Source organism: Oreochromis niloticus, linkage group LG11, assembly GCF_001858045.2.
Source record: "Oreochromis niloticus isolate F11D_XX linkage group LG11, O_niloticus_UMD_NMBU, whole genome shotgun sequence".
Taxonomy (NCBI): Eukaryota; Metazoa; Chordata; class Actinopteri; order Cichliformes; family Cichlidae; genus Oreochromis; species Oreochromis niloticus.
The window spans coordinates 57,934-81,518 of record NC_031976.2 but is presented as its reverse complement, the minus strand read 5'-3'; the positions used below and the strand labels follow the sequence as shown (position 1 = coordinate 81,518).

At 41.8% G+C, this 23,585-nt stretch overlaps 1 protein-coding gene and 1 long non-coding RNA gene across 12 annotated transcripts in view; one reads left to right on the top strand and one right to left on the bottom strand.

The window, feature by feature from the left end:
- The window catches only part of cep162 (centrosomal protein 162), a 51,444-nt gene that overhangs the window by 24,708 nt on the left and 3,151 nt on the right, over positions 1-23,585 (bottom strand). For 9 of the 11 annotated variants that reach the window (XR_003222177.1, XR_003222178.1, XM_013277342.2 and 6 more), the window contains 11 exons: positions 21,427-21,549; positions 20,589-20,766; positions 16,731-16,816; positions 16,595-16,656; positions 15,156-15,186; positions 13,549-13,623; positions 8,478-8,684; positions 7,984-8,065; positions 2,043-2,292; positions 1,738-1,966; positions 1,369-1,517 (listed from right to left, as the gene is read on the bottom strand). Coding sequence is in view for 9 of the 11 variants with exons in the window: in XM_013277342.2 (XP_013132796.1) it covers positions 1,369-1,517; positions 1,738-1,966; positions 2,043-2,292; positions 7,984-8,065; positions 8,478-8,684; positions 13,549-13,623; positions 15,156-15,186; positions 16,595-16,656; positions 16,731-16,816; positions 20,589-20,766; positions 21,427-21,549 (1,472 nt within the window). In the remaining 2 variants the exon portion in view is untranslated. Of the gene's footprint in view, positions 1-1,368; positions 1,518-1,737; positions 1,967-2,042; positions 2,293-7,983; positions 8,066-8,477; positions 8,685-13,548; positions 13,624-15,155; positions 15,187-16,594; positions 16,657-16,730; positions 16,817-20,588; positions 20,767-21,426; positions 21,550-23,347; positions 23,523-23,585 lie in introns of all 11 variants that reach the window. The other 2 variants (XM_019354541.2, XM_025911488.1) reach the window with 2 other exon arrangements.
- Positions 9,261-13,517, top strand: LOC102076711 (uncharacterized). The gene is made up of 2 exons (XR_003222179.1): positions 9,261-12,514; positions 12,622-13,517. It is a non-coding gene; the product is annotated as an uncharacterized LOC102076711 (long non-coding RNA).

Genomic DNA, 23,585 nt, shown 5'->3' with positions numbered 1-23,585 from the left:
GTAACTTTAACCTCAGCCAAACCGTTTTGCTGAGTTGTAAATAAAACAGCAAAGTAAACGTGACCCGACAGACAGAACCTGAGTGAATTAAATCCAGTGTTTAACCACTGAGAGCTAAAACTCAGGTGAGGTTTCAAACCTGTGTGCCGGTGATTGGACATCAGCCGCTGACAAAGCTGGTTCGCCGATAAAGTGCTCTGTTGGGAAACAAGCTCCAGCAGCTCTGCGCTCGGGAAAAAAAAAAAAAAATTACTTATTTTGTGCAAAAAAAATGTGCCGACATTGCGTTATATCGAGCACCGGCTGCCCAGTTAAACTGTGACTATCACCAGGTAACGTGGGCGTGTTTCTTGAATTAGCAGCAGGTGTTAAACAGTTGACAGGTGAGGAGGGGGATGCATCATGCAGGTAAACTGAGGGCCTGTTGAGCTGATCGCTGGTGTCGTGAGAAAAATGTCAGCTCGTTCTTTATGTTACAGAAGCACAGAGACACCAGGCGGAAAGAGACGATCGTTCGGTGCAAACGAGAATCTGCGAATGCAACATGTGAACACGGAGAGTGGAATATGTAAACAAACCGGTTAATGTAACACCCCCCCCCCCCCAAAAAAAAACAAGAACAAAAAAAAAAACCAAACAGTGAAGCTGGAACACTGGGGCTGTGAGCTCGGTACACTCTGTCAGCTGACTGTTAGCGGAGCGAGTGACATCTCTGAAAACAGCTGAGCACTTTTGCAAACATGTTCTATGTTGACAACCTGACCAGACGTGACGATTATGCCACTACATTCGTGGTTAAAACACTATTAAAAGTGTAGTTGGTGACAGAAAAACGGGGTATTTTAAAACTTTACACCACCACCATTGCTGCCTGTGATTTGAAATGCATTCTGGGATACCTGGCTGCCCCAAGTCCACACAAGCAATCGATTATCTAGGATCGACCTGTCTTGACTTACTTTGCACGGCAACCAATCAAATGCTAGAGAAGCTGCAGTGGCAGCGTTAACCCCGCCCACTTAGTTTGATGGGTGAGGCTGACAGATAAAATGATTTCAAGTTGAGACATGAAGGGGACAAAAGTGCCATAATAAATTAAATAAATAAATCATTAAATAATTAATTAAAACTGTCAATAATTATTTAAATGTGTCAATAATTAATTAAATGTGTTGTAAATATTTATTTAATTTATTATTTCCAAGTTCAATTAATTATTGACGCATTTAATTAATTATTTATTGGTGTATTTAATTAATTCATTATGGCAGTCCTGGCGTTCCATAATTACCAACCACGCAGAGTAAAAAGAACAATGTGAAAAGATGCTGGTGGTCAGGAAAACTTGCACAAACAGTATTTCCTTACACTGATCTGTGGAAGAAGTTGCTTCAGCCTGGTTTCTCTGACTTCCTGTGCAGAATCCTGGTGTTTGGTAGCATCTATTTGCTGCTGGAGGACAGCCACTAAGGACTGAACAGATGCCACTAGTTCATTTCTCACTTTTACTCCTGGTTCTACCAGTGAAAACACACAGAAAGGGATTCAAAGAAGTGCTACAAAGTCAAGACATTACAAAGTTACCTGACAGAATTGATACTGGTTGATAAGAAATTAAGTTAAGCAGTTATCCAATGATCGATCAATGACTGTACAGTTTCTAACAGTGTGGAAAGCACACGATTCTTTCTTACATTATCTAAAGCCTCTGATGACTTGATGTGTGCAGTTAATAACCTGTGCAATCCCAGCAATCTTCGTGGTTCTTTGTGGATGTCGCTCTGTGTGGACACTGTGAGGAAACAGCAGACTGGGTTTTGGCTGGTGTAGCAGAACCTCTACTTATCCCCGATGACCTTGAAGTCACCGCCCTTCTCCCATCCAGTCGCTTGTCTCTTATAGGAGCTGTAGTGGCTTGTCTCATTGAAGAGGTACAGGAAGGAAAAGTAAGGGAGCCACGGGAGGCCTGAGAAAAACGTATGATGTAAAGTGTGAATGTAATCTCTTTTCTACAGTAGTGCCTTTTATATAGTTTGCCTCACCGGGTGTTTCTTAGTTTTGCCAGTGTGAGATGATGTGACAGAAGAGCTTTTGGTATGATCCTGCATCAGCTTGTCTACTTCTGCTCTGATGCTGCAAATCAGATCCTTGTTGGGGGGGTGAGCAGCACTGATTGGGTGGCTTGTCGATTCCCTGGCCCCATTTATCGCTGCAGCTGCAGGGTGCTGTGACTCATCCGGGAATCTCCTTTCCAGTCCCCTGGATGTCTTTTCTTGGTTGGGTTCCACAACACTGCAATCAAAGTGAAAACCACAGTAAAAAATAAACAAAATATTTTATGTATTGTAACTTTACAGTTACTACTATAACTATTCTTTTCAGAAGAGTGTCAGTAATGTCACGAAATGGTGAGTTCTTCTAAATACAGACAGATGGTAGATAGGAAAAATGTATTGTCATATTCATCTACATAAATTAGTACACGTTAGTGCCAAGCAGAAGACGGTGGGTGGACGGACGGACGGGTGGAACTATGTATACCCAGGCTTCTGCATTAGTCATCACATCTGCCCAAGTTTCATTGCTAGGTAACACATTTAGCTCACCTGTCACATTTGCCTTTGCTGTGTAAACTATATACTTTTATTTTCTTGGAGGGTGCAGATGGTTTCCTAATTATTACAATCCATTTCATAATCATTGAGACTCTGAGTCCAGACCTTTTACCAACTGAAAACATTTGATTCATCATGAAAAATAAAACGAAGACGAGTCAGGAATGATGAGCAGTTAGACAAGAATGGGACAACAATCCTCTCCAACATGTCCAGCAACTGGTTTCCTACTTACCAGATGTTTCCAGACTGTTGTTAAAAGAAGAGGGGCTGGTACACATGGCCCAGTGTTTTTGAGATGTGCTGCTATCATTAAATACAACTGAACTATTTATTTTTTTTAATTGTATATTTTATAAATATTGGATATATTTTCTTTGTTTTGCTGGGAACAAATAGGGGCTTCATAATATTTGCAAATCAATGCAATGGGCTTTCATTAACATTTTGCACAGCCTCCCTGAATTTTTAGAACTGATGATCACAGAAGTTGTCATGCTCTCCATAACGATCAATGCTTTCATTATTTTGTTTTGTTTTTGACGATTACTGTGTTTGTTTCACTGTTTTTGTTTGCGAGTTTATTCTTTGCTTCACTTCTTGTTTTATTGCTAGCAGAGTTCCTCCAGTTGATCATCTCAACCCACGGATGAACTGCTGTCAACTGCATACCAAGAACTCTTGTTTATCATAATAATAATAATAATAATAATAATAATAATAATAATAATAATAATAATAATAATAATAATAGAACAGAATAGCTTTTTATTGTCACTGTTACAAGAACAGTGAAAGGCAGTTTGGCATCTCTCCGTGTGTGTAGAGTACACAATAGCGAATGTATTTACACAATAACAGACAAATTTACATTTACACAAGAAAGATATGTGCAAGTTACACATACACCTGCAAACATACACGCACATACATACATATATGTATATATACATATTTGCATCCGTACATACATATACACACACATATTTCCACATGCACACTTACATCTATATACATACACATACATGCCATCTAACTAGCAGGTGCATTGAGAGGTGCAGTGTGATCAGTGATATTGCACATTGAGGGGGGGGGGGGGGGTGCTGTTGGAACTATACTAAATAATGTTATAATAAATACAGTTTAAAGAGGTAAGGGTGTTGGTTGCATTGAAGTATAAACAGAAATACGATTTATAAATAAGGTGTAATGTCCATGAGTGTTGGCAGTGCAGTTATCCTCCAATCAGGGTGGAGGTAGGGCATGTTTGACAGCCTGTGGGTAAAAACTTCTGTTGAGTCTGTTTGTCTTTGACCTGGGGTCCGTTCTTCGTACCTCGCTTACTACATCCAAGATCAAATCATCGCGCTAACTTTGAACTCGCTAATCCGGTTCTCCGAACGCACCTGTTGTTGACGATTAGTATAGCTGGCTGAAGTAATCTGAGATCACTGGGTGGCTTAAAAGGGGCTACGCATCGATAGTAGAAACATTGATCGGCAACCCTGTGATTGGTCGGCGAAGATGTCGAAGGAGCGCGCGCAGTATCTCACGGCAGCAGAGCAAGAACTCTTGATTGAGGGATTTCAGGAGTTTCAGAGTTTAATTAAAACGCAGGGGAACACTGCAAAGGCTGCAAAAGCAAGGAGAGAGGGCTGGCAGAAAGTTGCTGACAAATTACACTCGTAAGTGATCCGTGATATTACATTATATCATGTGATATTATAAATGGCTCATTGGGACACAGAAACCTTTAAATTAAATACCATCACCTGATATCGAGTGTCAAACAATATCAAAGCTGTAAAAGTTATACCACAGTATATTATATTACATCATATCCTCTTTCACATTAGAGCCACAACAGGACCCACTAGAACATGGGAAAAAGTAAAAGTGAAATATAAGAATATTCCACAGAATGGTAATATTTATCACTTATATTGCTTTTAGTCTATGACAAGAGACCCTGAAATAATCTGTTTGTTTGTTTATAACAGCAACCAAGAAAAGGGCAGAGCAAATAAAGACAGGTGGTGGTCCTGCACCCCCTCGTCACACCCCTTTTTGTACTGTGACATTTATTGACATTGTGGGTTTTTTTGTGTGTAGTTTGACATAACACTCCATCACTTTTACCTGTTCCCATGCAAGGGGTGACTGAAGCATGCACAGTAAGTCGGGAGTAAGTATATACAGTACAGTAAGTAAATATATCTATCTATCTATCTATCTCTATATATATATATATATATATATATACATATATATACATAGAGAGAGAGAGAGAGAGAGAGAGAGAGAGAGAGAGAGAGAGAGAGAGAGAGAGAGAGAGAGAGAGGAAGAAAGTAAATAATACCCTCACGGGAGAATCGATATCTCTCTATGAGCACACCATCGCGCTGAGCTAAAGGATCCTGTCTATCCCACAATATACGCTAAATTCTGTAAACTCTCCTTATCAATCTTGCACCTTCCTTGCTCGCGTACAAACGGACAGGACATGGCTGCGACAGACTTCCCAAATCCACCTTCGCTTTTATAGTCGTGGTCTCTCATCTTGATTGCACGTAGTAATTTACTATTACTACTCTAAAATATGAATTACATCTGACATGATCTACTACATGACATAGAATGGTTAATAGTACATTTCCCTTTTTTTCGGAAATAACCTGTATGTATCTGTATGAAATCAATAAAAGAATCAAATGCTGCATTATCTTTAGTTACATTGATAATATTTATTTATGGTAAAACAGTGGCGACATATCGCTCTTGCTTTCATATAACTGCAGCGGACATACCTGAGTGGCCGCGATCTAATCCTGTTTACATAAAGTAAGCCTGCTCCCGAGCAGGTTTACGCTTACGGATCTGTTGCTATGACAGCAAGTCCCGGATGAGCTTCGGAGAACCGAACGATCCAAGATCACGCGAAATCGTCAACAATCAAATCCAGCTAACTTACTTAGCGAGGTACGAAGAACGGGCCCCAGATGGACCTGTAGCGTTTACCAGAGGGAAGGGGGGAAAAAAGTGAGTGTCCAGGGTGTGAGGGGTCTTTGATGGTGATGCTGGCTTTCTGCTGAAGTCTGCCAGTATAGATGTCTCTGAGGGGGGTTAGTGAAGTGCTGATTGACCGCTCTGCTGCCCTCACCACCCGCTGCAGTTTCCTCTTGTCCTCCACAGTGCAGCAGTTGAACCAGAGTGTGCAGCAGTAAGTCAGAAGGCTCTCAATGGTGGAGCGGTAGAAGTTTACTAGCAGTCTTTGGGGTAATTGGGCCTGACGTAGTTTCCTGAGGAAGTACAGCCTTTGTTGTGCTTTCCTTACCTGGTGGGAGATGTTTGTGGACCAGGTAAGGTCGGCCGAGATGTGGACTCCGAGGAACTTATAGCTTTCCACCCTTTCTACTTTCTACTAATAACAATAATAATAATAATAATAATAATGATAATAATAACAATAACAATTGTTGTTGTTGTTGTTGTTGTTGTTGTTGTTGTTGTTGTTGTTGTTAAATAACAAATAAAATAACGACCAAGACTGTCCGAGCCGGGGCTTGAACCGGCAACCTTCTGATTACAAGACGAACAGCCCACTCTTGAGCCACGATCGCCCCTTAACATACAGGGAGTGCAGAATTATTAGGCAAGTTGTATTTTTGAGGAATAATTTTATTATTGAACAACAACCATGTTCTCAATGAACCCAAAAAACTCATTAATATCAAAGCTGAATGTTTTTGGAAGTAGTTTTTAGTTTGAGCTATTTTAGGGGGATATCTGTGTGTGCAGGTGACTATTACTGTGCATAATTATTAGGCAACTTAACAAAAAACAAATATATACCCATTTCAATTATTTATTTTTACCAGTGAAACCAATATAACATCTCCACATTCACAAATATACATTTCTGACATTCAAAAACAAAACAAAAACAAATCAGCGACCAATATAGCCACCTTTCTTTGCAAGGACACTCAAAAGCCTGCCATCCATGGATTCTGTCAGTGTTTTGATCTGTTCACCATCAACATTGCGTGCAGCAGCAACCACAGCCTCCCAGACACTGTTCAGAGAGGTGTACTGTTTTCCCTCCTTGTAAATCTCACATTTGATGATGGACCACAGGTTCTCAATGGGGTTCAGATCAGGTGAACAAGGAGGCCATGTCATTAGTTTTTCTTCTTTTATACCCTTTCTTGCCAGCCACGCTGTGGAGTACTTGGACGCGTGTGATGGAGCATTGTCCTGCATGAAAATCATGTTTTTCTTGAAGGATGCAGACTTCTTCCTGTACCACTGCTTGAAGAAGGTGTCTTCCAGAAACTGGCAGTAGGACTGGGGGTTGAGCTTGACTCCATCCTCAACCCGAAAAGGCCCCACAAGCTCATCTTTGATGATACCAGCCCAAACCAGTACTCCACCTCCACCTTGCTGGCGTCTGAGTGGGACTGGAGCTCTCTGCCCTTTACCAATCCAGCCACGGGCCCATCCATCTGGCCCATCAAGACTCACTCTCATTTCATCAGTCCATAAAACCTTAGAAAAATCAGTCTTGAGATATTTCTTGGCCCAGTCTTGACGTTTCAGCTTGTGTGTCTTGTTCAGTGGTGGTCGTCTTTCAGCCTTTCTTACCTTGGCCATGTCTCTGAGTATTGCACACCTTGTGCTTTTGGGCACTCCAGTGATGTTGCAGCTCTGAAATATGGCCAAACTGGTGGCAAGTGGCATCTTGGCAGCTGCACGCTTGACTTTTCTCAGTTCATGGGCAGTTATTTTGCGCCTTGGTTTTTCCACACGCTTCTTGCGACCCTGTTGACTATTTTGAATGAAACGCTTGATTGTTCGATGATCACGCCTCAGAAGCTTTGCAATTTTAAGACTGCTGCATCCCTCTGCAAGATATCTCACTATTTTTGACTTTTCTGAGCCTGTCAAGTCCTTCTTTTGACCCATTTTGCCAAAGGAAAGGAAGTTGCCTAATAATTATGCACACCTGATATAGGGTGTTGATGTCATTAGACCACACCCCTTCTCATTACAGAGATGCACATCACCTAATATGCTTAATTGGTAGTAGGCTTTCGAGCCTATACAGCTTGGAGTAAGACAACATGGATGAAGAGGATGATGTGGACAAAATACTCATTTGCCTAATAATTCTGCACTCCCTGTAATTAAGACAGAATATGACATCGGATTTAAGCTTGTCTGTTGGCTGATGTTTGAACATTTACAGTGAGCCCCCTCAAATGTTACTTGAACACTGTATTTGTGCCACAAACACTGAGATACTGATGAACTGGGAGGAAAACAAGCTGGCAGCTTGCTGAGAATCCATCAACTAGGTAGTCCTGACCTGACAGGCTGGAGGGTGAAGCCTCTAATTTGATCTGCCTCTGGTCGGAGGAGCCTCATCAGCTCTTCTGCAGTGGGTAGCTCTAAATACACACAAAGACAAAAGAATTTCTTAGTATACTTTTATCCTTTACGATCCTGCCCATCACAAATACTTTTGCACAAGTAGGATGCATCTTATTTATAGGGCTAACACACATGAAGTGACATGTGACACAGAAGTGGAGCCCAGGTGTGACAAATGTGAAATGAAGACCTTTCTCTCAAGTCTTTGAAATCTGTGGACAAAGAAAATAATCAAAAAAATATTGATGCTTTTTGCAAAACTGTCAAAACATGACATTAGGGTTAATCCATGTTGCAAATTTTCTCATTTGTAGTGTCAGAAAGAGCCGTCAGGGAACGCTCACTGAGCAACCACAGAACTGGGACCTGGGGTTTATACAGTGTATACTCAACAGACTGACAAAGACTTAAAGTAGAATAATTTCTGACCTGACTCACTGGTAGAAACAGGCTGCAGAGACTGTTGGGCATGTTGAGGAGGAGAGGAAGGAGACAGAGGTCTGTTGATGCTCCATCTCACTTCCAAAGATGAGGTATGTGGACCATGGTCATCTGAATCCTCCACAACATGGACCTGCCTGTAGGCCTCCTGAAGAGCCTCCAACTCTGAGGCCCCACTTTGTGCGTAAGACTGACCTGTAGAGAAAAATGAATTAAGTTTATCCAGAAAGCAAAGTTAAATGAAACTTGAATGATCTTTCAGGGAAGCTTCAGTCACGTTTAAAGACCTCCCTGGAATTCTTTAAGTTTGTTTCACGTGTTTACATGCTTGTTTACATCCTGACCACATATGTATTGTTTACAATTTTGTCTTATAATCTGGTTTTCATTATGTATATTTACATATTATTTTACCTAATGAGGCTAAAGTTATTAAAATGTTTTCCGTAAAAGTCAATATATAATTCAGACATTCATTGCATAGAATGAAAATGTGAAAATGTCACATGTGAATCACAGTGTGTGAGATGTGGATTAGACACTTTATAACCTCAAATTGGGATTAGAGTAATCTCTGTCAAAGATCAGGGACTGTGGCTGATCTCCTTAGAAGTAGTAAAATCACACAGACACTAAAGAGAAAACTCCATCAGGAAAGAGAAGCCCAGAGAAAGAGCTACATCTTAAAGGAATACCAGAGCTGAAGACCATCTATCACCCTGACACTATATTTCTGAGGCCTCAAAACAGCTGATCATGCTGGAACTCACAGTACACTGGGAGGAGCGGATCGAGGAGGCCAATGAAAGGAAACGTGCAAAGTACCAGGAACTAGTGCAGGAGTACAGGGGAAGGGGCTGGAAGACTTTCTATGAGCCCATAGAAGTAGGTAGGTTGTAGGGCAGGGGTGGGCAATCTCAGTCCACGAGGGCCGGTGTCCCTGCAGGTTTTAGATCTCACCTTGGGTCAACACACCTGAATCACATGATTAGTTCGTTACCAGGCCTCTGGAGAACTTCAGGACATGTTGAGGAGCTAATTTAGCCATTTAAATCAGCTGTGTTGGTTCGAGGACACATCTAAAACCTGCAGGGACACCGGCCCTCGTGGACTGAGATTGCCCACCCCTGTTGTAGGGGCTTTGCAGGACGATCACTCTGCAAAGTCCTAGGCCAGCTGGGTGTGGCTGGGGCAGCCAAGAAGAGGGCCATCCAGGCTGTGAGCGAAGCGGCAGAGAAAGCCAAAGGTGGCTGTGGATTAAGAGGGCTGATCCGTGGGTAACTACTGTTACGCAAGTAGGGGCCTGATCACCCCCGGCTGGGTCGCCTGGGTGAGGGTGTATGACGTTGTGAGACCCAAAACACCTGATGACCCCAGGATACATCACTGAACATGCGTGCATCCAGGAGATGTGTCTTGTATAAGAAAATAATTTACAGAGTGAGGAGGAACTGGAGCAAAAAAAGGAACAGCAGCACTCCTGACATAATTTGTATGTTGTATGGTCCTTACCCTTCAAGCTCAGTTTGTCAGCCACAGAACTGGGAGCATGATGGTCCTACAAGCACTACCACTCACACTGTTTAGGGGTCAATGCCCCGAGTGCACCAAACACCTTGTGAACCACTATTGGCTTCACCCTCCACATCTTCCCAATCTCCTCTCACAGCCCTTGGGTTTTGTCAAGCTTTTTTGTGTTACGTCCTCCTGATGTTGCTTCTACCTGGTATAACATTTATCACTATGGCCGTCTTCTTCTTCTACGTCTGGTCATCACCAGTTTGTGAGAGGGTTCAACCATAGAACTGGGACTGAACTGCACCTGTGGTGTGGTAGACCCCAGCCTCTATCGAGCTTGTGCCTGTGCGGCCATTACTAGTTCCTTTGGTGCCATTGGTAGGATTTTTCAATATCGGGTACTTCTATCTGCTGGTGGTACATGTTGTGCAGAGGCTTGTCTTTCCATGATGTTTCCGTTTTCTGTGTTTCTGTTGCCTCATGTATCACTAGGCACACTGTCAGCTGTGGCCATGTTCCTGATGTACTCATGGATCTTAGCCGTTTCATTCTGAATAGTGGTTCTGACTTTCACTAGTTCTTAGCCTCCTTCCTTTCGCTAAGTGTATCGTCTCAGGGTGAAAACCTCCATGCACAGAACATGGCCCCCTGTTAAATCCAGTATCTAATTTAAAATCCTTCACATCACATAAAACATCTTACGTACAGTATTTCCCCACAGAACACTTCACTCTCAGACTGCAGGTTTACTTGTGTTTCCTATGAATATTTCTAGTTAAAGAAATTTCACAGGCATATCCCTCAAAACTGTAAATGCAAAAAAGTTGCACAAAATAGTTTCCAACCACAGGAAAGTTATTTCATTTTTGAGATACACTAAGTTTTATAAACTGTAGGAAAATGAAAATAAATATTACTGTGCACAATTTGCAACAAAACAGCATGTGTATGAAAATAAACAATTTCCAATAGTGTAATTGAAGTTCTAAGCGTCCCAGAAACTATACAGAAAGGCATAAAGTCAAACATGGCTTTCAAAAACACCAGCTAACCTTTGAAAGGCCCTGTAGGGGGAAAAACTGTTTCCCCCACGAAAAGTGACGCCACGTCCGGTTTTTGCAGGTAATGGCGGACTTGAAAGTTTGCACTAACAATTTGATGATGTTAATTGCAACGTAGGAAGTGCTATGAACAGCTGATCAAGGTGTGTTTCTGGATTATGTTACTGTGGTTGCGAGCACTTTTTACTTGATTTTTGCACAGGAAACCCTGACCTGGGACAAGTTGAATGCATGCTGTGTAAGTACAACTCCTGTGGTTTCATATGCAAAAAAATGATTGCACTAGCTTATTTGTGTCACGGTTTGCGGGGCAAGCCGTGTGTAAATTATTAAAGGACCCTTTATGTAGGCAGCTCAGCTCAGCTTTATTCATCAAATGTTGATACAAATAGAGATGGTGAGGGTGACCATGAAACTAAGCAAAAACCTAAACTGGGAAAACTAACAGGAACAAACCAGAAACAGAGATGCAGGGAGACACGGAGAGACAACCTGAGACGACGGAGGGAGACATGCAGACCAGAAAACACCAAATAACGCAGACGAACCAGCAACACACACGAGAAAACACAGGGTTTAAATACACACAGGGCAATCAGGGAATGGGAAACAGGAGGGAGACGCGGCTGGGAGTAATTGGACATAACGAGACAAGGGGAAGCGAAACTAGAAACACTAACAAGAGACGCAGACCTGCAAAATAAAACAGGAACTCACACATGCAAAGACACAGACTAAGGAACACAGACTTTACACAGAGGAAACACCGACAGAAATGACTAAACACTAAACTGAGGAAGAACAGAACCAAAATATATCACAACAATAGAAAACACAAAACGCTGGGTCAAAGACCCAAGATCATGACAATTTGGTTGCAATTCTACCAGGATTTTAAAATAGTTACACAAATGGGAGCGTGTACGCTCCCATGGGCTTAAAGGGTTAAAGTACTTGCTCATACGGGGTCATCTGATTGGTGGAATTTTCTCTGGATCATTGTAGAGTCTTTACCTTAAAATGTAAAGCACCTTGAGCCAATTGTTGTTGTGGTTTGGCGCTGTATAAATAAAACTGAATTAGCCAGCTGGTTGCAGTGACGGTCACAGATTGCACAGATTGTGCATAATGCTGCATTCTTATCCTCTAGCAGACTTTCACAGGGTACGTGACACGGTCTTGGTAAATAGCCATGTAGAGTCTAAATTTTCTTTGCCATGATCTTCTCTTTCAGGTCAGCTGCTCTGGCATTCAATGTCAGTAGTCTCTATCGTCTCCTGTGGCCAGCGTATTATTCTAGTGGAGGTATCTGATAATTGGTGCATGCATTGATGGCTGTGATCTTATTCCTACCGTTCAAATGGCTTCTCAGCAGCTGTCTCGCCTTCTGGAAATATCTGGCTGTGGCTACCCTTTCTACATCTTCATCATGGTTTCTGTTGGCCTGTGGGTAACCCAAGTACTTGTAGCTGTCCTGTGCATCTCCTATTCTGTCTCTTTACAGCTATACCCATTCAGCCTGGACCATCTTCACTTTCTTTGCAACCATTCAGCCACCCTTATCCAGTCACAAGAACATCCAGATATCCTTGCGGCAGACCCTGGTGAGATGGATCAGTAAAGTGATGTCTCACTAACTCTTGGGATATAGCTCGATGTCATCCATGTACACCAAAAGGCCGATGGTATTTGCTCTTAATGACGAGCTGACTTAGGTGAGTGAAGCCTATGCAGAACAGCAGTGGGGACAGTGCATTACACTGGTATGTTGGATACTTTGTGGTAATGTGTGTGACTGATTGCCTTGTAGATGGTGTCCAGTGTCATTTTCCACAGTCCCACTGAATTTCTGATGAATATAATTAGGGCACTATATTAGAGCACCTTGTACAGTGCCAAGCACTCCAATATAGTCAATCCAGCTTCATCTGTTGGCCTGAGCTACAGCCACCCACATGATCTCACCTTCAGCTCTAGGTGTGTCTGTCCTTGTGCTATTGTTTCCTTGTAGCTGAGATTCCCCCATAGATGAATCTTTGGAAAAACAGGCTATTTGTTCTTTTTACCTCTCTTCATCCTAGTGGCCAACGTTGTGACCCTTAGTTTGACAGTTTCTAGAACTCAGATCTTGTCCCTCTTTTTCATCCAGGAGCTGTCTCGCTGAGTCCTTCTGTACCTCCGTTAACTAACATGTTTCCGGGCTTCTCTGATTTGAAGACACTGAATTACACCACAGGGTTCTACCATAGTTGGCTCTTTACATCCATACAGCTTACTACTGTTCCCATTGTACTGCAGCCTCTTGATTTCCAGCTAACAGGTGCTTCTTGATCAGTGTGTCTTATTTGCATTGTACTCATTCATAGAGCCCACATACACTGCTTATAACTGCTCTCATTGTGCGTGTCTAAGATATTAGGTTTCAAATAAAACCACTTTAAAATACATATATCGATAGTCTTCTCTGGAGTTGGTGTTACCTCTGTTCAGAGACTCCACAGTGTTCTTCTTTCTCTCCTCTTCGCCTGCCTCATCCAGAGAATCATAAAAAGACACTGAAACAAACATTAAGTTGGAGTGACATATATTCTTGTAGCTGTGGATCCTTCAATAACTAAATCCAAAACAAACAAACAAAAAAAGAGGAAGCCTTTAACACTTTAAGGTTTGATGAAGACCTCAATCATATGTTTTGGAGAAAGTGTTTTTGTGTTTCAGACAGAGCTGAGAAGTAACAAAGAAGCAACAAAGTACTTGTACTTGGCTTGGAGTAACAAAGTGGGGCAGACTGACAGAAGCGAGGCTGCCATATGGCGCTATCGGCCCCTCTGGCGATCACCAGTAGGCGGTAAGTGAAGTGTCTTGCCCAAGGACACAACGACCAAGACAGAGAGAGCTGGGGATCAAACCGGCAACCTTCCGGTTACAAGATGAGCTTCCCATCTTGGGTTGAATAACATAAAGTATACTAACTTTATGTTATTCATATGTTGCATGAAAATACTCTGTCGATTGTGCAGGATAAAGAGGCTAATTTTTTGAAATGTAGTGATTTTATAGTAAAGCACTGCATTGGACTGGTGCACAGGGGCGGTGGTGCTTATGGTCAGCGTTGCGTTCCATCAAGTGTAGTCGGCTAATTTGCATTTAAGATGATGGTGATTAGATTAATTCACTGAATTCCATCAACTGTATACGGTGTAGTATAAAGACAATATACAGTATACTGTGGTCCCTCGCTATATCGCGGTTCACTTTTCTCAGCCTCGCTGTTTCCCGGATTTTTTTGGGTGCAATTTTGCATGTTTTTTTTTTTCTTACAGCGCATTCTATTCTGCGTCCTGATTGGTTGTAGACCATTGTCAATCAATCTCGTGCCTTGTCTCCTGTACAGTACAGAATACCTTCAGCCTGTCAAATTTACATAAATCTTCACTAGCAGAAGACAACAAACACAACAGTGCTGACGTCAAAGGTGCATTATGTGAAACCAAACAGACAAGTCAAACTTTACTCATTCTTCTTGCTTCCTCTACTTCCGTACCATTGATTCATTAATGTTGAATTCTCTGGCAGCTGCTCTATTCCCGTGTTCTGGACCTGAAAACAGGGTTTGATCTTTGGTTTCATTCTATACTGGACTTATGTTTCTACGAAGGTTTGAACTTTGAGAGTTTAAACAGGAGAGAAAAGTGTGAAAATGTTCATGCCTGTCTGAGAAAAGTGTATAAAGTGTGTAGTGAGGGGTTTTACAGCCTTAAAATATCTATAATAACTGTAAAAAATAAAGTTGGCTACTTTGTGGATTTCACCTATCACGGGTCATTTTTAGAACGTAACTCCTGCGATAAACGAGGGACCGCTGTACTCTGAGAAATGGAAATGAGCAAAGATGGCTCATGAAACATCTGCTGACATTTGTTAAATTGAGCTGTGTGAATCCACAAAGATCAGCAGCTCAGCCGATCACAGCCTGTCCACAAAGCTTAATGGGAACTAAAGGTCATCATTTTAGGAACACTGCCAGTGAAGACATTAACACACATCTTAGTCTGCTGGCCTCAGCACAATGTCATGTTTCTCTTACCTCTGGCAAGAACTGAAGCCGTCGTTGACTTCTGAAAAAGGACAAGAGTGTGACAGTGCCACGGTCACATGACATTAGGGCTGCCACAAACGATTATTTTGATAGTCGACTAGTCACCGAGTATTTTTGCGATTATTCGACTAATCAGATCATGCATCCACTGGACGTAAAACGTCCAGCTTATTGCACCAGCAGCATCTGCTCTTATATAACTATCATTAGCTTACAGCTTGAAGTGTTTAAGGTATGTGCTAACTAAAAATAAAGACAAGATGATGGTTTATTAAATTTTATTAAAATTTGCAGATTGTTTCGGTGAAGTTTTAATAAACTCAGCCGTCTGCTCCTTGCTATCTAAAATATAACAGGACACCGGAGTATATTCTCGAGCATCTCACACTTCTGATAATCAGTCGTCTGCTTGACGTTTATTCAGCTGTGTAAAAACTATAACTTTAATCTCAGCCAAACCGATTTACTCAGGAACAAATAAAATACTGAAAAAAGCCAAACAATAACATTTTTAAGTTATCTAAGTGACTTATACATCATATTTAACCTGAGTAGTGAAAGACGGCGGTGGGTTTGAAAATGGTTTGCCGGGAGTCCGGTGTTCTCACCGGCTCTAGTGAGCGTTAAACCCCGGCTATCGAGCTGGTGGGTAACAGACGTCTCCGAAAACGTCGGAGCGCTTTTGCAAATATGTGATGTCTTGATAAACTGAGCAGATATTTGAAGTTTTCACAGCTACATTCTCACCTGAAAATATGTTAAACTTTATTTTGTGACCCAGAAAGAATAATAAGAGTAATATTAAAACTAACTAGCTGCCGCCATTGTTGGAAACTGAGCAGGGCCGCGCTATGAATTCTGGGACACAGCTTCTTCTTCTTCGGGGTTTAACGGCAGCTGGCATCCTTACACATGCAGTGCTGCCATCTTCTGTTTCAGTCCGTTATTACACTCTTAAATCCTACTACTTAATCCTGCGTCTTTTCTTACAAAGCTTCAAACGACGCATCGACTATTAAATTAGTCGTCGACGATTTTGATAGTCGACTAATCGTGGCAGCCCTACATGATATCTGTTCATTTGGAACAGTAAGTGATATATTAACTAATATTAATTATACACAGCTGTTATTATATCCACTTGTTATCCTGAGGTCACTGTTAAATAATCATATGGTCCCTTCCCTGGACAAACATCTAGTTGACCTCAGATCCAGTTTGTTTAGCTAATTTTTTTCTTTTTACAATCGTTTTTAACTTTGTAGATACATCAACAAAGTGTGTTCAGCGACATTGATTTCCTCAAGTGTTATACTGTATATACTATTGAACTGTATTCTCTTCTCGTGCTTTCTATTGGAAAATGAACTTTCTGATAAAGTTTCTAATATTTTTCAACTTTAAAAGGTAAGGATTTGAGCACAAACCTCCTCCAGTGGAACCTTCACATCCTCGTCATCTTCAAAATCCTCGCTGTAGCCTGTGAAGGCTGAGAGAGGACAGACATTGATTAAGACAAAGACAGAGACACAGCAGAGTTGGCCTAGATTTCATTATTCTTACCTGGACTGATCATCCCTGTCCCTCTGGCCTTGCTGTGATCATCACCGCCACCTTGCTCCACTGGTTCTTCTGCTTCTTCTACACTCCTACAGGGAAGATATCCTTCTTATTACATTGAAATCACAACACTGAGCTTCGAGGTCACAACAGCAGCTGTTCTAGGGACACCGTAAGCACAGCTAGTGTGCTATACTACTGTCCAAAATGAACTCATGTGTCTTACTCAGAAGCCTCATTTAAGGGCCTTGGGGGTGGGCACGCTACATGGCGTCCAGAGGACGGTGTGTGTATTCAACCTCACCTCCAGCGCCGGTGCCCACCTCTTAATTTTAAATGTACGTAGATATTGAGGGTTCTCGGGAGGAGCTGTGCTTACACCTGCTGCTCTCTGGCAGGAAGCACAAGGCCTTCCCGTGTTTTAAATGCAATTTAGAACAACATGCAGCAGCACCACATATGAGGAAGGCGTAGAGAGGTATGGGGTCTTCACACCCCCATTCTTTGTTTGTCATAGGGGGCATGGGGGCTAGGAGCCGGAGGAAGAGTTGGCCATCTGGTCGGGGTCTGGGCTGCGGGGCCTCCCTGCTGCTGCAGGACCAGGGGACTCTGCTTGTTTCCACCTCGGGGAAAAGGGCAACATCTCCTGGGTCTGGGGGCGGATTCCCCCTCTGGGGGTGATGGTACCTGGACCTGGGGTATCCGGTTGTTCAGTCTGACATCACTGGCCGTGTCTGGGCCTAAACTCCGCTGCAGGTCCATATATCAAACGATCACTGTGGCATTACTGAGAGTTGAAAAACTGTCTAAAGTCTTTCATCTTTAATAAAATGATCAGTGTTCTGCTCTACCAGGTGTAACAATTGAGTTTAACATCCAGGCATCCATGAAAATGGAATTTATGACATTTAACGGCGTTAGAAGTTAGCAGGAAGTTAGCTCACTAGCTTCGCTAGTTTCCACCTAAACATGATATAGCATGTTCTGACTGAGAGATTTCTGAAACATTCAAACGCACAGCTCTGCTATCACTTCCAACATAAATGAAGACAGAAAACTAAACAGCAGTGACGTTTGTAGGGTTACTGAAGTTGGGCTAGCTGGTATATAATGATGTGCTACGTGACCGCTAGCGACACAGCTATGTTAGCATAATATAAACAAGCTAACTTTTTTTCCACTTGATAAAAGTTAACGTGAGTGTTCTCAGTGGTCAGGAACAAATGTAATCGCATGGCAGGATGCTGTAAAAGGACTAAACTTCAGCCAAGAGAACAACTGAGATAATCCATCCACAATACGAGGTTAGTCATTCATATACTGCTGCATGGGCTGTGCTGTAGTTACATCGTAAGGTTTTAAAAACTGAGCTTAAATAAATGATTAGCGGTAATAAAAGCCGAGGGAGGTCAACGGTGATCACTGACTGTTTTTAGGAGCTTTTTGAGATTAAATAGAAGAAAATACAAAACATTAAACATGTTAACAACACAAAACCCATATTAAACGCAGACTACTTTAGGCCCAGAAGTAGGATTCGTCACGTCATCACTGAACAACCGGATAGAGTATGTTCGGGGAGTGTGAATGTGTGTACGGTGTCCATTTCTGTTTGTGAGTGCTGAGTATTTGCATATGTGGGAATGCACGTTTGTGTTTGTGTGTGCCTGTTTGTTTATGTTCATGTGTCAGGTTGGGTCTTAGACTCCACCTCTCTGGGAACATCTCAGACCCCTACACCTGGCCCCCACCCTGCCGGTGGCTGATGCCCTCAGCTGTCGGTGCGTTGGTGGTTCTCGGTCCGGGGCTGGTCACTCAGGTATGTACTGGCTCACTCCCCGTAGCTGCACCGTGGCTTCTGCACCATGGCTGCTGGGTGACACCCCGTCTGGTGCTCTCCTCAGCCCCAGATGGGGGACCCCGGTGGTCCTCCTTGGGCTCTCGCACTCTGGGGGCCACTAGATGTCTGGGGCCTGGATCTCCTACATGCCTGCTTCATGTCCTGGGGGGCGGGGCTATGGCTCTCCACACCCACTATCAGATTGTTACATGGAGGAACCTTTTGAATACAAGCGCGCTCACGCACACAGGTGTACACAGACACCTTGGCTGCTGCCTCTAAACATATTGTGCGTTGTCAGTCCTGCGTGCCTCTCATTAAGTTTCAGTATTTATTATTTCCTGTTACTGACACTTATCCAGGTTGCTGCTGTGGTCTGCCTACTGTGTTGTTCTCTTTTTGCTTGTTTTCTTCTTTTCTTCCAGCAGGTGATCCAGCTGATTTTTACTGTCTTTTCTCTCTGTCCCTCTTCCCCTCTTTTTCTTGAACTTCCCTCGTCTACGTCTTTCCCTTTCCTATCCCCCTGGTCTTGTATGTTCCCATTGTAATAACTTAAAAGTAAAAAAAATAAAATAAAGATAATCAAGTGGAACAGTATGGCAAAGCTGTAATGATCCACTTGGAAAAATAAACCCGTTGCGCATCTTTTTTGACCTTCAGACGATAATTCTGATGCTACAGTGCTGAACAGGGCAGGAGGGAAAAAAAGCCTAATTTAACTGAAATAACCGCAGAGGGGAGAAAAGTATCTACCATAAAATTCAGTAACTAGTTATGTAGTATAGCTGTCATCAGCAACAGATACGGGTATTTAATTGATTTATTTGTAATTCCTTTACTAACTTAAACATTTAAAACTGTATTAAGTGATAACATTTGCTTAGCTTTATCATACTAATACGTAATGCTAGCAACTTTATAAAGGTTTGTACTTTTGCACCTCTGAAAAGTGGATCCCCAAAGTGATTCAAAGACAGGCTCCCTGCAGCTGTCCACAAAACATCATTTTCACATAACCAGAGATGGGCAGTGTAATCTGATTACTTTTTTCAAGTAATGAGTAAAGTAAGGGGTTACTATTGCAAAAAAGGTAATTAGATTACTGTTACTTTCCCGTAAGCACGCTGCGTTACTAAAACCGTGGTTTTTTTGCCAGAGTGTCTCATGACAATGACGTAAGCGAGTGCGACGTTCGTGACAACAGCTGTGTGCAGATCAAAAATGGATAATATATCGAGTGCGGGAGAGAGTATGAGCGTGCAGCGTTTAAAGCGTGGAAGTACTGACCTTACTTTGAGTTTGATTCCGTAAAAAGTGACAAAAACATTAGTGTCCGCTGTTCACTGCGTGGGAAGAAAACTTCTTTTTACAGCGAAAAAACCCGTTTTTAAAAAGTTTTAAAAAGAGACTTTTTCATTTGATTACATTTTATATGATGGATTATGCAGAAAAAGTAGAATTGGGCTGAAAGATCTATTGTTTTATTACCTATTTAAGGGATAAATCATGTTTTAAAAAGTAACTAAGTAACTAATTACTTTTGAAAATAAGTAATCAGTAACGTAACGTGATTACTTTTTTGGGGAAGTAATCAGTGATTAGTTACTGATTACTTTTTTCAAGTAACTTGACCAACACTGCACATAACTGACTTGAACTGATTTTCAAATGCTTGAATATATAGTTTGAGAAACTATTTCCCTTTTTCCTAAATGCAATGAAAACCTTTTGTGTTGATGGCTGCTCCTGCTGCCATAATCACACTGCATATTCATGTACACAAACTGATTTAGATGTGAAAAGTTCTGATGATCTTCTGTTAAGCTTTTGTTCATGTTTGAGATCTCACTGCAAGAAGGAAATCCAGCACAGGAACTTTCTCTGTGTTCGAACAGTTTTTAGTGACGGGTGAATGAACACAGTGCACAATGGAAACACAAGAGCTAACTGTGGCAAAATAAAGAGAGTTGAAATATTTAGTAGTGCTGAGGGGATGTAACACAGCATAGCTGCTGACATACCTGTAGTTGTTTGCAGGGGTAGAACTTGTTGAGTCCAGCTCCCTGTTCAGCTTGGAGTAGTCTATAGTAGATGAAGCTCCTGCCTCCAGCTGGGCAAAGAACCTGGCCTTCTCCTTTTCCTCCTCCAGAGTGTCTAAACCCACCGCGCTCATGTACACGGTTGACACCATCGCCGAGCCTGCACACACATTTAAACACAGCACAAGTGGCATACTTCTCCACAAGACTCCTTCATGTATAGTGCTTTATGTAGGTGGACACATGAGGACGCTTTAAACAGCTGAGGGAGAGACAATAACGGTGGAGCTACTCAGTACTGAGTTCATGTTTGGAACTTTCTGTTTGGGTTTTTTTTTGGAGGGGTGGTCCTAAACCTTAGATCAGCTGTAAAACAGCCCGTTTCAGTTTAAGCTTTGATTTCAATAATCTGCATGCTCAAAAAAATGTTTTGCACCATTGCCATCCTGGTTACATAATAAAAGATGAAAAATGCATTTTTCATCATTTATATTAATAAGAAGATGTAGGAAAATCAGAGTGCTAGCTCAATTTCTCCAAACATGAATTTCTGTAACACTTTATTAACTTAGCTGCCAGTACATTTCTGGAGCCTCCCAAATAAACTGGTAGTCTCACGAATTTCACTGAACATCTGTTTCTGTTCTTCATCGGATATTTTTCTTCTCGGGTCTTCTTTCCGCTTGAACCTATTATTGATTTTCTTTCTTTTATAAAAACTTTATTTAAGCATAGTTTTCTGCATGATCCTCTGTTGTTTGCTTTTTAAATACTTTCACATATCGCTCTCGCTGGTTCGTCTGTGTGTTCAAGGACTCACCCTCTGTGTCTTTGTTGTCTCTCAAGACGAGGTCTTCCTCCTTTGAGTGAATACCTTCTGCCTCCTCATCTTCCTCTTGAATAGACTCAGACTTCCTTAAAGAAATCTGAGATTCCAACCGTGCTGACAGAAATAAAAATATCTTGATCTAAACAAATTAGGAAAAGCAACAATAGATCCACCACCTGGGACCCAACCTTCACATACACACTGTTAACAAGTGTACAACACATCAGACACAGTCACCATAATAGAAACTATATTATTGGCTTAACAAAAGGCCCACGCTGCCACCTAGTGTATGTATCAGCTCACTGACTGTCTTCATCAGATCATTTCAATTTTTTCTGTTTAGCCTGTATCAGGTTTTAGGTGCTGTTGAAACATTTCTCACTGTCTCATATTATAGGATGACACCAACATTAACATGTACAGTAAGGTCCTATCATCACTTGAATAACCTAATCAGGGTGGTTGTAGCTCAGAAGGTCCTCTACTGACCGAAAGATATCCCTGAGCAACATACTGAGGCCACGTTGCTCTCTGATGCAGCCGTCAGAGTATGAATGTGTGTGAATGTTAGAGAGAAAGCACTAAAACATAGAAGAAAGTGCTGGTGTGAATGGGTGAAGTGAAGACAACGTACAAAAACTAAATAGTTATTCAAACACAGTTTACTGTCATTTAGCTGGCAAGCAACCCAAGATTAGAGCGCATTTAAATTCAATATTAGCTCTAGTCTGAAAAGTTCCTGTTTATGTTTTCTTATGTATAACATTGTATAGTAAACAGTATAAATGTGTTCTTAAGATGTATTTAGTTATTATTGTTGTTATTTTTTTAGTTTGACGAGTGGCTGCTTTCTGATTTCTACCACAGACACAAATCCCCTTCAAGGTTTTCGTTTGTTATAAATATGTGTAAACAGTAAAACATGTTCCCGACTGCTAACAAATACATTCTTGTGGTTTATGCAATGATAAAAACATGCGATTAAAAGAAGCTACAATTCCTGCATTAGATGCATAAAATAACTGCAATGAAAAAGTCAAAACAAACTCAATTACTCAAAAAATGCATTTGAAAGCCACAATAAATAGGGCTGGGTTTAAAAAATAGCTCTTTAAATATAAATGTATTTTGATAGAAACACCAGAATCTCAGGGTAATGCTCAGAAAACTGGCAGGGAGGTTTCATCCTTACAGAATCCACAGACATCCACATTACTCACACTCTCGTAACACATACATTATAGGGCCTTGGGGTGGGCACGCTACATGGCGTCCAGAGGACGGTCTGTGTATTCAACCTCACCTCTGGCGCTGGCGCCCACCTCTGAATTTTAAATGCATGTAGCCACTGAGGGTTCTCGGGAGGCGCCGTGCTGGCACCTGCTGCTCTCTGGCAGGAAGCACCATGCCCTCCCGTGTTTTAAATGCACTTTAGAACAACACGCAGCAGCACTGCACATGAGCGGGAGGAGGGAGGTTTGGGGTCTTCCCTATAAATTTGAAAACGCAGTTTTTGCGTTGCAGTGTGGATTGCGAAAACAGAGGCTTTCGAAAAACGATAACGCATTTTAGTCACATGATGCAGTCATGGTGCAGCACTTGTTTAGTCTTTTTCCATTTTTCACAGCCCTATTAAAGATTACTATCTGTTCGTACATGCTCCCCATAGCTTTTCTTCAAAGAGGACCGAATGTTAATTTCGGCGTATTTGTTTTGGCACGTCTCCCAGTCTATATTCTCGCTCGCTTTTCAACTTTGTACTCTTGTGTTACTCGCAGCAACAACGCCACCTCATTGTTAGTCCATTTAAAAAACTCTGGGCTTTTCCTCCACATTTTGCTGCGACGTTTCAAAGAGCCGGAAAGTAAATAAACAGCAGACAGAAATGAGGCAGGTCAAATCGTCTTACGTTTCACGCATGCGCAGTTCTGGAACGTAGGCGTTTTTAGTCGTTTCATTGTGGATGAAAAACTCTTCGGCTCTTGTGGACACGGAGCGTTTTTAGAGAAAAACGCCGTTTTCAAATTTATCCAGATTAGTGTAGACGTAGCCTAATTCATGTTTTTATTTAAAGATTTCTGCATCTAAGAAAAAAAAGAGAGAGGAGAGAGTGATCTACAATAAAGCTAATGTCTCACATGTGTATG